Raw genomic sequence first — 13,865 nt, 5'->3', positions numbered from 1 at the left:
AGGTATATTCCCCCCCTCACACACACAGACAGGTATATTCCCCCCCTCACACACACAGACAGGTATATTTCCCCCCCTCACACACACAGACAGGTATATTCCCCCCCCCCTCACACACAGACAGGTATATTCCCCCCCCTCACACAGACAGACAGGCATATTCCCCCCCTCACACACACAGACAGGTATATTCCCCCCCTCACACACACAGACAGGTATATTCCCCCCCTCACACACACAGACAGGTATATTCCCCCCCTCACACACACAGACAGGTATATTCCCCCCTCCCACACACACAGACAGGTATATCCCCCCCCACACACACACACAGACAGGTATATTCCCCCCCCACACACACACACAGACAGGTATATTCCCCCCCCCACACACACACACAGACAGGTATATTCCCCCCCTCACACACACAGACAGGTATATTCCCCCCCCTCACACACACAGACAGGTATATTCCCCCCCTCACACACACAGACAGGTATATTCCCCCCCTCACACACACAGACAGGTATATTCCCCCCCTCACACACACAGACAGGTATATTCCCCCTCACACACACAGACAGGTATATTCCCCCCCCTCACACACACAGACAGGTATATTCCCCCCCTCACACACACAGACAGGTATATTCCCCGCCTCACACACACAGACAGGTATATTCCCCGCCTCACACACACAGACAGGTATATTCCCCCCCTCACACACACAGACAGGTATATTCCCCCCCTCACACACACAGACAGGTATATTCCCCCCCCCTCACACACACACAGGTATATTCCCCCCCTCCCCCCTCACACACACAGACAGGTATATTCCCCCCCCCCTCACACACACAGACAGGTATATTCCCCCCCCCCCTCACACACACAGACAGGTATATTCCCCCCACCTCACACACAGACAGGTATATTCCCCCCCTCACACACACAGACAGGTATATTCCCCCCCTCACACACAGACAGGTATATACCCCCTCACACACACAGACAGGTATATTCCCCCCTCACACACACAGACAGGTATATTCCCCCCCTCACACACACAGACAGGTATATTCCCCCGCCTCACACACACAGACAGGTATATTCCCCCCCTCACACACACAGACAGGTATATTCCCCCCCCTCACACACACAGACAGGTATATTCCCCCCCCCCCTCACACACACAGACAGGTATATTCCCCCCCCCCTCACACACACAGACAGGTATATTCCCCCCTCACACACACAGACAGGTATTTTCCCCCCTCACACACACAGACAGGTATATTCCCCCCTCACACACACAGACAGGTATATTCCCCCCCTCACACACAGACAGGTATATTCCCCCCCTCACACACAGACAGGTATATTCTCCCCCCCCCCCCCCCCCCTCACACACACACAGACAGGTATATTCTCCCCTCACACACAGACAAGTATATTCCCCCCCACACACACACAGCCAGGTATATTCCCCCCCACACACACACAGACAGGTATATTCCCCCCTCACACACACAGACAGGTATATTCCCCCCCACACACACACAGACAGGTATATTCCCCCCCACACACACACAGACAGGTATATTCCCCCCCACACACACACAGACAGGTATATTCCCCCCCTCACACACACAGACAGGTATATTCCCCCCCTCACACACACAGACAGGTATATTCCCCCCCTCACACACACAGACAGGTATATTCCCCCCCCTCACACACACAGACAGGTATATTCCCCCCCCCTCACACACACACACAGGTATATTCCCCCCCCTCACACACACACACAGGTATATTCCCCCCCCTCACACACACAGACAGGTATATTCCCCCCCCCTCACACACACAGACAGGTATATTCCCCCCCTCCTCACACACACACAGGTATATTTCCCCCCCCTCACACACACAGACAGGTATATTTCCCCCCCTCACACACACAGACAGGTATATTTCCCCCCCTCACACACACAGACAGGTATATTTCCCCCCCTCACACACACAGACAGGTATATTCCCCCCCCTCACACACACAGACAGGTATATTCCCCCCCCCTCACACACACAGACAGGTATATTCCCCCCCCCTCACACACACAGACAGGCATATTCCCCCCCTCACACACACAGACAGGTATATTCCCCCCCTCACACACACAGACAGGTATATTCCCCCCCTCACACACACAGACAGGTATATTCCCCCCCTCACACACACAGACAGGTATATTCCCCCCCCCACACACACAGACAGGTATATCCCCCCCCACACACACACACAGACAGGTATATCCCCCCCCCCACACACACACACAGACAGGTATATTCCCCCCCTCACACACACACACAGACAGGTATATTCCCCCCCTCACACACACAGACAGGTATATTCCCCCCCTCACACACACAGACAGGTATATTCCCCCCCTCACACACACAGACAGGTATATTCCCCCCCTCACACACACAGACAGGTATATTCCCCCCCCCACACACACAGACAGGTATATTCCCCCCCTCACACACACAGACAGGTATATTCCCCCCCTCACACACACAGACAGGTATATTCCCCCCCCTCACACACACAGACAGGTATATTCCCCCCCCCCTCACACACACAGACAGGTATATTCCCCCCCCTCACACACACAGACAGGTATATTCCCCCCCCCCTCACACACACAGACAGGTATATTCCCCCCCTCACACACACAGACAGGTATATTCCCCCCCTCACACACACAGACAGGTATATTCCCCCCTCACACACAGACAGGTATATTCCCCCCCCTCACACACAGACAGGTATATTCCCCCCCCCTCACACACACAGACAGGTATATTCCCCCCCCCCTCACACACACAGACAGGTATATTCCCCCCCCCCTCACACACACAGACAGGTATATTCCCCCCCTCACACACACAGACAGGTATATTCCCCCCCCTCACACACACAGACAGGTATATTCCCCCCCTCACACACACAGACAGGTATATCCCCCCCCCCTCACACACAGACAGGTATATTTCCCCCCCTCACACACAGACAGGTATATTCCCCCCCTCACACACACAGACAGGTATATTCCCCCCCCCTCACACACACAGACAGGTATATTCCCCCCCCTCACACACACAGACAGGTATATTCCCCCCCCCTCACACACACAGACAGGTATATTCTCCCCCCCCCCTCACACACACAGACAGGTATATTCCCCCCCTCACACACACAGACAGGTATATTCCCCCCCCTCACACACACAGACAGGTATATTCCCCCCCTCACACACACTGACAGGTATATTCTCCCCCCCTCACACACTGACAGGTATATTCTCCCCCCCCACACACTGACAGGTATATTCCCCCCCTCACACACACTGACAGGTATATTCTCACCCCCTGACAGGTATATTCTCACCCCCCACCTGACAGGTATATTCTCACCCCCCCACCTGACAGGTATATTCTCACCCCCCCACCTGACAGGTATATTCTCACCCCCCCACCTGACAGGTATATTCTCACCCCCCCACCTGACAGGTATATTCTCACCCCCCCACCTGACAGGTATATTCTCACCCCCCCACCTGACAGGTATATTCTCACCCCCCCACCTGACAGGTATATTCTCACCCCCCACCTGACAGGTATATTCTCAACCCCCCCACCCCCTGACAGGTATATTCTCACCCCCCACCTGACAGGTATATTCTCACCCCCCCACCTGACAGGTATATTCTCACCCCCTGACAGGTATATTCTCACCCCCTGACAGGTATATTCTCACCCCCACCTGACAGGTATATTCTCACCCCCCCACCTGACAGGTATATTCTCACCCCCTGACAGGTATATTCTCACCCCCTGACAGGTATATTCTCACCCCCTGACAGGTATATTCTCACCCCCTGACAGGTATATTCTCACCCCCTGACAGGTATATTCTCACCCCCCACCTGACAGGTATATTCTCACCCCCTGACAGGTATATTCTCACCCCCCCACCTGACAGGTATATTCTCACCCCCTGACAGGTATATTCTCACCCCCTGACAGGTATATTCTCACCCCCTGACAGGTATATTCTCACCCCCTGACAGGTATATTCTCACCCCCTGACAGGTATATTCTCACCCCCTGACAGGTATATTCTCACCCCCCCACCTGACAGGTATATTCTCACCCCCTGACAGGTATATTCTCACCCCCTGACAGGTATATTCTCACCCCCTGACAGGTATATTCTCACCCTGACAGGTATATTCTCACCCCCTGACAGGTATATTCTCAGACTCTCCCCTGCAGGACTCCCTGACAGGTATATTCTTCACTCTCTCCCCCATTTCGTGGTGTCCAATTGGTAGTTACAGTCTGGTCTCATCGCTACAACATCCCGTACGGCCTCGGGAGAGGCGAAGGTCGAGAGCCATGCGTCCGCCATGCGTCCTCCGAAACACAACCCAACAAAGCCACACTGCTTTTTAACACAGTGCCCATCCAACCCGGAGGCCAGCCGCACCAATGTGTCGGAGGAAACCCCGTACACCTGGCGACCTGGTCAGCGTGCACTGAGCCCGGCCCACCACAGGAGTCGCTAGTGCGCGATAAGACAAGAACATCCCTGCCGACCAAACCCTCCCTAACCCGGACGACGCTGGGCCAATTGTGCGCAGTCCCATGGGCCTCCCGGTCGCGGCCGGCTGCGACAGAGCCTGGACTCGAACCCAGAGTCTCTGGTGGTCTAAGGCGATGCAGTGCCTTAGACCACTGCGCCACCCGGGAGTCCTTAAAAACATTTTTAAGAGTCTTAACCATCCACTTAGCAAGACTAAAGTGAAATATTTATTTATATTTTCACTGTTTTCCCTCATTCATATGTCTGTCCCTCTGCAGGTCCTACCACTCCTCTAGTCGCAGCTCCTCACGACACTGGAGTCACAGTGGAAGATACAGTTGATATGGATCATGTCTGTTACCGTCTCTGTCCTGATGATTCATGAGTCTGTTTCTGTCCTGATGATTCATGAGTCTGTTTCTGTCCTGATGACTCATGAGTCTGTTTCTCTCCTGATGATTCATGCGTGTCTTGGTCCTGATGATTGATGAGTCTGTTTCTGTCCTGATGTCCTGATGATTCATGTGGGCTGATCTGGTTCATGAATCTGTCTCTGTCCTAGTGATTCCTGTGGGTCTATACAGCTATCATGCCTACTCCCTGTCACTCAGTGTCGTACCGAACTGGACTAAAATACGAACAGATCTGCGACCAGGCTACTCATTGTCATACCGAACTGGACTAAAATACGAACAGATCTGCGACCAGCTACTCATTGTCATACCGAACTGGACTAAAATACGAACAGATCTGTGACCAGGCTACTATACACGCCTTCTTTTGTTCTCTCATCTTCTATTGGGAACTTATTTGGTTACTTGTTATATAGAGGGAAAAGTAATGACCTGTATGTCATTTGTGTGGATATCAGAAAGCATTCATACCCCTTGACTTATTCCACATTTTGTTAGAACCTGAATTCAAAATTGATTAATTATATATTTTCTCTCACACATCTGCACACAAAACCCTCTAATGACAAAGTGAAAACATGTTTTTAGACTTTCTTGCTAATTTATTGAAAGTTAAATACAGAAATATCTCCTTTATGTAAGTATTCACATCCCTGGTAGCGATTAAAGCTGTGAGTGTTTCTGGGTAAGTCTCTAAGAGATTTGCACACTAGGATTGTACAACATTTGCACATTATTCTTTCAAAAATTCTTCAAGCTCTGTCCAGTTGGTTGTTGACAATTTTCAAGTCTTGCCATATATAACTAAGCCACTCAGGAACATTCAATGTCTTCTTGGTAAGTGACTGTAGTGTATATTTGGCCTTATGTTTTAGGTTATTGTCCTGCTGAGAGGTGAATTAATCTCTGGTGGAAAGTAGACTGATCCAGGTTTTATTCCAGGATGTTGTCTGTGCTTCATGTCCCAGTGTCTGGTGGAAAGCAGACTGATCCAGGTTTTATTCCAGGATGTTGTCTGTGCTTCATGTCCCAGTGTCTGGTGGAAAGCAGAACCAGGTTCTCCTCCAGGATGTTGTCTGTGCTTCATGTCTCAGTGTCTGGTGGAAAGCAGACTGATCCAGGTTTTATTCCAGGATGTTGTCTGTGCTTCATGTCCCAGTGTCTGGTGGAAAGCAGACTGATCCAGGTTTTATTCCAGGATGTTGTCTGTGCTTCATGTCCCAGTGTCTGGTGGAAAGCAGACTGAACCAGGTTTTATTCCAGGATGTTGTCTGTGCTTAGCTCTATTGCGTTTCTTTTTATCCTGAAAAACTCCTAGTTCTTACAGATGCCACATTTTTGACAGTTTTACTTTAGTGCCTTATTGCAAACAGGATGCATGTTTTGGAATATTTTTATTCTGTACAGGCTTCCTTCTTTTCACTCTGTCATTTAGGTTTCTATTGTGGAGTAACTACAAGGTTGTTGATCCATCCTCAGTTTTCTATCACAGCCATTAAACTCTGTAACTGTTTTAAAGTCACCATGGGCCTCATTGTAAAATCCCTGAGCAGTTTCCTTCCTCTCTGGCAACTGAGTTAGGAAGGATGCCTGTATCTTTGTAGTGACTGGGTGTATTGATACACCATCCGAAGTGTAATTAATAACTGCAACATGCTCAAAGGGATATTCAATGTCTGCTTTAAAAAAGAATCTATCTACCAATAGGTGCCCTTCTTTGCGAGGAATTGGAAAACCTCCTTGGTCTTTTGTTGTTGAATCTGTGTTTGAAATTCACTGCTCGACTGAGGGACCTTACAGATAATTGTGTGTGTGGGGGTACAGAGATGCGGTAGTCATTCAAAAATCATGTTAAACACTATTATTGCACACAGTGAGTCCATGCAACTTTATTATGTGACTTGTTAAGCAAATGTTTACTCCTGAACTTATTTAGGCTTGCCATAGGGAAGGGGTTGAATACTTATTGACTGAAGACATTTCAGTTATTCATTTTTTAATTAATTTGTAATTATTCTTTTTTTAAATACATAATTCCACTTTGACATTATGGGATATTGTTTGTAGGACAGTGACAAAATCTAAATTGAATCAATTTTAAATTCTGGATGTAACACAACAAAATGTGTAATAAGTCAAGGTTGTGAATACTTTCTGAAGGCACTGTATATTTGTTTATTCCTAACAAACAGTTTTAATTTTTTTTTTTTTTATTCATTTTTATTTAGTTTTGATTTTATACACTGAAATAACTGAATGTACATCAAGCAAGAAACTGATCCAATGTTGAGTTTATGATAGACAAGTTCTAATGTTTTTGTTTGAGAATTATCAATGTATTTGATAGTTTGCATTTAAACGGTGGTCACCGTACATCATGTGGGTAAACGAAGAAAAGCAATGCCTTAAGCTGCTTGGACCGGGTGAGACAGAAGGCAGGACAGGGGCCCTACGGTTATTTAATACTGGTTAGAAGGAGGTGTTTGTTCTTTATTTTGCATGTCATAAAAGTACAATTGTTTGCTCTAGATTGCAGGAAATGACAGTGTGACGTTCAAAAACGCAAAAAATCTCTGAATCCAAAGGGGGGCACTGCCCCCTTGGCCGTATTCAGCGGCGTTGTTAAAGAAATCCTGGGGAGAACCCTGGGTTAGTAGTGGTACCGGTTGGTTCTGGATCATTCTCAATAGTATATACCGCAGCAAACTATACCAACGTTTTGCAAAGGAAATTAGTTTCTTATTGGTCAAGTTCAGGTCAGGTTTTCTTCCATTTTTGACCCAGGTAAGTGATTACAGAAGAGAAATGCCTGTTTAGTTTTTCACTGAATATTTTTATTGTTCTAACAGTTATTTTGCCTCAATAGTTTCATGAATGTACAACATGCATTGACGAGATGTCTGTATCCTGCGGTCATTGAAAAGGCTGCATTCAAACATTAAAACTCAAGTAAGGCTTTGCATTTTCAAATTTGTTCGGTGTTGATTTTCTGGTATGGACAATGTTCTATGGTCAGAGGCGATAGGACCGACACCCACTGCTATTTACCGTTGGTCGGCGCAGTGCTAATTACAGGTTCACTATGGTCTACTGTAGAGCAGGCAGCTGGGATCGCTCTCTGAGGGGCCATTTCAACTTTCTGATCTCTGGCCCCCTCCTGGGTTAGGTTAACCCTAACCCATCTCCAGCCCCCTCCTGGGTTAGGTTAACCCTAACCCATATCCAGCCCCCTCCTGTATTTACATGTAATCTCCGAGATACACACAATGTACCTCCTTTTGTAAATATTCCAACAGAGATCCGTCAGTGAGAATCTTTTTTCTGTGACAATGAATAGTTCCCCTCTGATGGCCCAGAGACCACAGGCTAATGATATATTTAGTCAGACTACCGTGATGAACACAAGTGCTTCAGGCTGATTTAAAAGAGCCAATATTCATTTTGTTAGTCGATGCAATTTGAAGCAACAGAATAATGTATGAGTCTAATTCCACTCCCTGTAGCCCATCCACTACGGCAAGGTAATCATGTTCCTGTAGCCCATCCACTACGACAAGGTAATCATGTTCCCGTAGCCCATCCACTACGGCAAGGTAATCATGTTCCCGTAGCCCATCCACTACGGCAAGGTAATCATGTTCCCGTAGCCCATCCACTACGACAAGGTAATCATGTTCCCGTAGCCCATCCACTACGACAAGGTAATCATGTTCCCGTAGCCCATCCACTACGACAAGGTAATCATGTTCCCGTAGCCCATCCACTACGACAAGGTAATCATGTTCCCGTAGCCCATCCACTACGACAAGGTAATCATGTTCCCGTAGCCCATCCACTACGGCGGTCAGCCGAGCCCACCACCGGCGGTAATCATGTTCCCGTAGCCCATCCACTACGACAAGGTAATCATGTTCCCGTAGCCCATCCACTACGACAAGGTAATCATGTTCCCGTAGCCCATCCACTACAACAAGGTAATCATGTTCCCGTAGCCCATCCACTACGACAAGGTAATCATGTTCCCGTAGCCCATCCACTACGACAAGGTAATCATGTTCCCGTAGCCCATCCACTACGACAAGGTAATCATGTTCCCGTAGCCCATCCACTACGACAAGGTAATCATGTTCCCGTAGCCCATCCACTACGACAAGGTAATCATGTTCCCGTAGCCCATCCACTACGACAAGGTAATCATGTTCCCGTAGCCCATCCACTACGACAAGGTAATCATGTTCCCGTAGCCCATCCACTACGACAAGGTAATCATGTTCCCGTAGCCCATCCACTACGACAAGGTAATCATGTTCCCGTAGCCCATCCACTACAACAAGGTAATCATGTTCCCGTAGCCCATCCACTACGACAAGGTAATCATGTTCCCGTAGCCCATCCACTACGACAAGGTAATCATGTTCCCGTAGCCCATCCACTACGACAAGGTAATCATGTTCCCGTAGCCCATCCACTACGACAAGGTAATCATGTTCCCGTAGCCCATCCACTACGACAAGGTAATCATGTTCCTGTAGCCCATCCACTACGACAAGGTAATCATGTTCCCGTAGCCCATCCACTACGACAAGGTAATCATGTTCCCGTAGCCCATCCACTACGACAAGGTAATCATGTTCCCGTAGCCCATCCACTACAACAAGGTAATCATGTTCCCGTAGCCCATCCACTACGACAAGGTAATCATGTTCCCGTAGCCCATCCACTACAACAAGGTAATCATGTTCCCGTAGCCCATCCACTACGACAAGGTAATCATGTTCCCGTAGCCCATCCACTACGACAAGGTAATCATGTTCCCGTAGCCCATCCACTACGACAAGGTAATCATGTTCCCGTAGCCCATCCACTACGACAAGGTAATCATGTTCCCGTAGCCCATCCACTACGACAAGGTAATCATGTTCCCGTAGCCCATCCACTACGACAAGGTAATCATGTTCCCGTAGCCCATCCACTACGACAAGGTAATCATGTTCCCGTAGCCCATCCACTACAACAAGGTAATCATGTTCCCGTAGCCCATCCACTACGACAAGGTAATCATGTTCCCGTAGCCCATCCACTACGACAAGGTAATCATGTTCCCGTAGCCCATCCACTACGGCAAGGTAATCATGTTCCCGTAGCCCATCCACTACGACAAGGTAATCATGTTCCCGTAGCCCATCCACTACGACAAGGTAATCATGTTCCCGTAGCCCATCCACTACGACAAGGTAATCATGTTCCCGTAGCCCATCCACTACGACAAGGTAATCATGTTCCCGTAGCCCATCCACTACAACAAGGTAATCATGTTCCCGTAGCCCATCCACTACAACAAGGTAATCATGTTCCCGTAGCCCATCCACTACGACAAGGTAATCATGTTCCCGTAGCCCATCCACTACGACAAGGTAATCATGTTCCCGTAGCCCATCCACTACGACAAGGTAATCATGTTCCCGTAGCCCATCCACTACAACAAGGTAATCATGTTCCCGTAGCCCATCCACTACGACAAGGTAATCATGTTCCCGTAGCCCATCCACTACGACAAGGTAATCATGTTCCCGTAGCCCATCCACTACGACAAGGTAATCATGTTCCCGTAGCCCATCCACTACAACAAGGTAATCATGTTCCCGTAGCCCATCCACTACAACAGCTACTTACACAGAGAAACATCTAGTTACACAGCAGCATAGACAGAAACATCTAGTTACACAGCAGCACAGACAGAAACATCTAGTTACACAGCAGCATAGAAACATCTAGTTACACAGCAGCACAGAGAGAAACATCTAGTTACACAGCAGCATAGAGAGAAACATCTAGTTACACAGCAGCACAGAGAGAAACATCTAGTTACACAGCAGCACAGAGAGAAACATCTAGTTACACAGCAGCACAGTGAGAAACATCTAGTTACACAGCAGCACAGAGAGAAACATATAGCTACACAGCAGCATAGAGAGAAACATATAGTTACACAGCAGCATAGAGAGAAACATATAGCTACACAGCAGCACAGAGAGAAGCATATAGCTACACCGCAAAATACTGCAAAATATATAGTTTTATTTTATTTTTTATTTAACCTTTATTTAACCAGGTAGGCAAGTTGAGAACAAGTTCTCATTTACAATTGCGACCTGGCCAAGATAAAGCAAAGCAGTTCGACACATACAACAACACAGAGTTACACATGGAGTAAAACAAATATACAGTCAATAATACAGTAGAAAAATACGTCTGTATACATATGTGAGCAAATGAGGTGAGATAAGGGAGGTAGAGGCAAAAAAGGCCATGGTGGCAAAGTAAATACAATATAGCAAGTAAAACACTGGAATGGTAGATTTGCAGTGGAAGAAAGTACAAAGTAGGGAATAATGGGGTGCAAAGGAGCTAAATAAATACAGTAGGGGAAGAGGTAGTTGTTTGGGCTAAATTATAGATGGGCTATGTACAGGTGCAGTGGTCTGTGAGCTGCTCTGACAGCTGGTGCTTAAAGCTAGTGAGGGAGATAAGTGTTTCCAGTTTCAGAGATTTTTGTAGTTCGTTCCAGTCATTGGCAGCAGAGAACTGGAAGGGGAGGCGACCAAAGGAGGAATTGGCTTTAGGGGTGACCAGTGAGATATACCTGCTGGAGCGCGTGCTACAGGTGGGTGCTGCTATGGTGATCAGTGAGCTGAGATAAGGGGGGACTTTACCTAGCAGGGTCTTGTAGATGACCTGGAGCCAGTGGGTTTGGCGACGAGTATGAAGCGAGGGCCAGCCAACGAGAGCGTACAGGTCGCAGTGGTGGGTAGTATATGGGGCTTTGGTGACAAAACGGATGGCACTGTGATAGACTGCATACAGTTTATTGAGTTGGGTATTGGAGGTTATTTTGTAAATGACATCGTTGAGGATCGGTAGGATGGTCAGTTTTACGAGGGTATGTTTGGCAGCATGAGTGAAGGATGCTTTGTTGTGAAATAGGAAGCCAATTCTAGATTTAACTTTGGATTGGAGATGTTTGTGAGTCTGGAAGGAGAGCTTACAGTCTAACCAGACACCTAGCTATTTGTAGTTGTCCACATATTCTAAGTCAGAACCGTCCAGAGTAGTGATGCTGGACGTGCGGGCAGCGATCGGTTGAAGAACATGCGTTTAGTTTTACTTGTATTTAAGAGCAGTTGGAGGCCACGGAAGGAGAGTTGTATGGCATTGAGGCTCGTCTGGAGGGTTGTTAACACAGTGTCCAAAGAAGGGTCAGAAGTATACAGAATGGTGTCGTCTGCGTAGAGGTGGATCAGAGAATCACCAGCAGCAGGAGCAACATCATTGATGTATACAGAGAAAAGAGTTGGCCCAAGAATTGAACCCTGTGGCACCCCCATAGACTACCAGAGGTCCGGACAACAGGCCCTCCGATTTGACACATTAAACTCTATCAGAGAAGTAGTTGGTTAACCAGGTGAGGCAATCATTTGAGAATCCAAGGCTATTGAGTCTGCCGATGAGGATGTGGTGATTGGCAGAGTCGAAAGCCTTGGCCAGGTCAATGAATACGGCAGCACAGTATTGTTTCTTATCGATGGCGGTTACGATATCGTTTAGGACCTTGAGGGTGGCTTAGGTGCACCCATGACCAGCTCTGAAACCAGATTGCATAGCGGAGAAGGTGCGGTGGGATTTGAAATGGTCGATAATCTGTTTGTTGACTTGGCTTTCGAAGACCTTAGAAAGGCAGGGTAGGATAGATATAGGTCTGTAGCAGTTTGGGTCAAGAGTGTCCCCTCCTTTGAAGAGGGGGATTACAGCATCTGCTACCAATCTTTTGGAATCTCAGATGACACGAAAGAGAGGTTGAACAGGCTAGTAATAGGGGAAGCAACAATTTCGGCAGATACTTTTAGAAAGAAAGGGTCCAGATTGTCTAGCCCGGCTGATTTGTAGGGGTCCAGATTTTGCAGCTCTTTCAGAACATCAGCTGACTGGATTTGGGAGAAGGAGAAATGGGGAAGGCTTGGGCGAGTTGCTGTGGGGGGTGCAGTGCTGTTGACCGGGGTAGGGGTAGCCAGGTGGAAAGCATGGCCAGCCGTAGAAAAATGCTTATTGAAATTCTCAATTATAGTGGATTTATCAGAGGTGAGAGTTTCCTATCCTCAGTGCAGTGGGCAGCTGGGAGGAGGTGTTCTTATTCTCCATGGACTTTACAGTGTCCCAGAACTTTTTTGAGTTTGTGTTGCAGGAAGCAAATTTCTGCTTGAAAAAGCTAGCCTTGGCTTTTCTAACTTCCCTGAAAAGTTGCATATCGCGGGGGCTGTTCGATGCTAATGCAGAACGCCACAGGATGTTTTTGTGTTGGTTAAGGGCAGTCAGGTCTGGAGAGAACCAAGGGCTATATCTGTTCCTGGTTCTACATTTCTTGAATGGGGCATGCTTATTTAAGATGGTGAGGAAGGCATTTTTTTTTTTAATAACCAGGCATCCTCTACTGACGGGATGAGGTCAATATCCTTCCAGGATACCCGGGCCAGGTCGATTAGAAAGGCTTGCTCACTGAAATGTTTCACGGAGCGTTTGACAGTGATGAGTGGAGGTCGTTTGACCGCTGACCCATTACGGATGCAGGCAATGAGGCAGTGATTGCTAAGATCTTGGTTGAAAACAGCAGAGGTGAATTTAATGGGCAGGTTGGTCAGGATGATATCTATGAGGGTGCCCGTGTTTACGGCTTTGGGGTGGTACCTGGTAGGTTCATTGATAATTTGTGTGAGATTGAGGGCATCAAGCTTAGATTGTAGGATGGCTGG

General features: G+C 47.7%; 1 protein-coding gene across 5 annotated transcripts in view; it reads left to right on the top strand.

The window, feature by feature from the left end:
- nktr (natural killer cell triggering receptor) overlaps positions 1-8,031 on the top strand; it is a 95,748-nt gene extending 87,717 nt beyond the window's left edge. For all 5 annotated transcript variants that reach the window (XM_045702871.2, XM_045702870.2, XM_045702869.2 and 2 more), the window contains one exon: positions 4,927-8,031. In XM_045702871.2, coding sequence (XP_045558827.1) covers positions 4,927-4,990 — 64 coding nt within the window. In that variant the 3' untranslated portion in view covers positions 4,991-8,031. The remainder of the gene's footprint in view (positions 1-4,926) is intronic.
- The last annotated feature ends 5,834 nt before the right edge of the window (positions 8,032-13,865 follow it).

This window comes from Salmo salar, chromosome 19, assembly GCF_965601325.2.
Source record: "Salmo salar chromosome 19, fSalSal1, whole genome shotgun sequence".
Taxonomy (NCBI): domain Eukaryota; kingdom Metazoa; phylum Chordata; class Actinopteri; order Salmoniformes; family Salmonidae; genus Salmo; species Salmo salar.
This window is presented reverse-complemented; position numbering and strand designations above follow the sequence as displayed.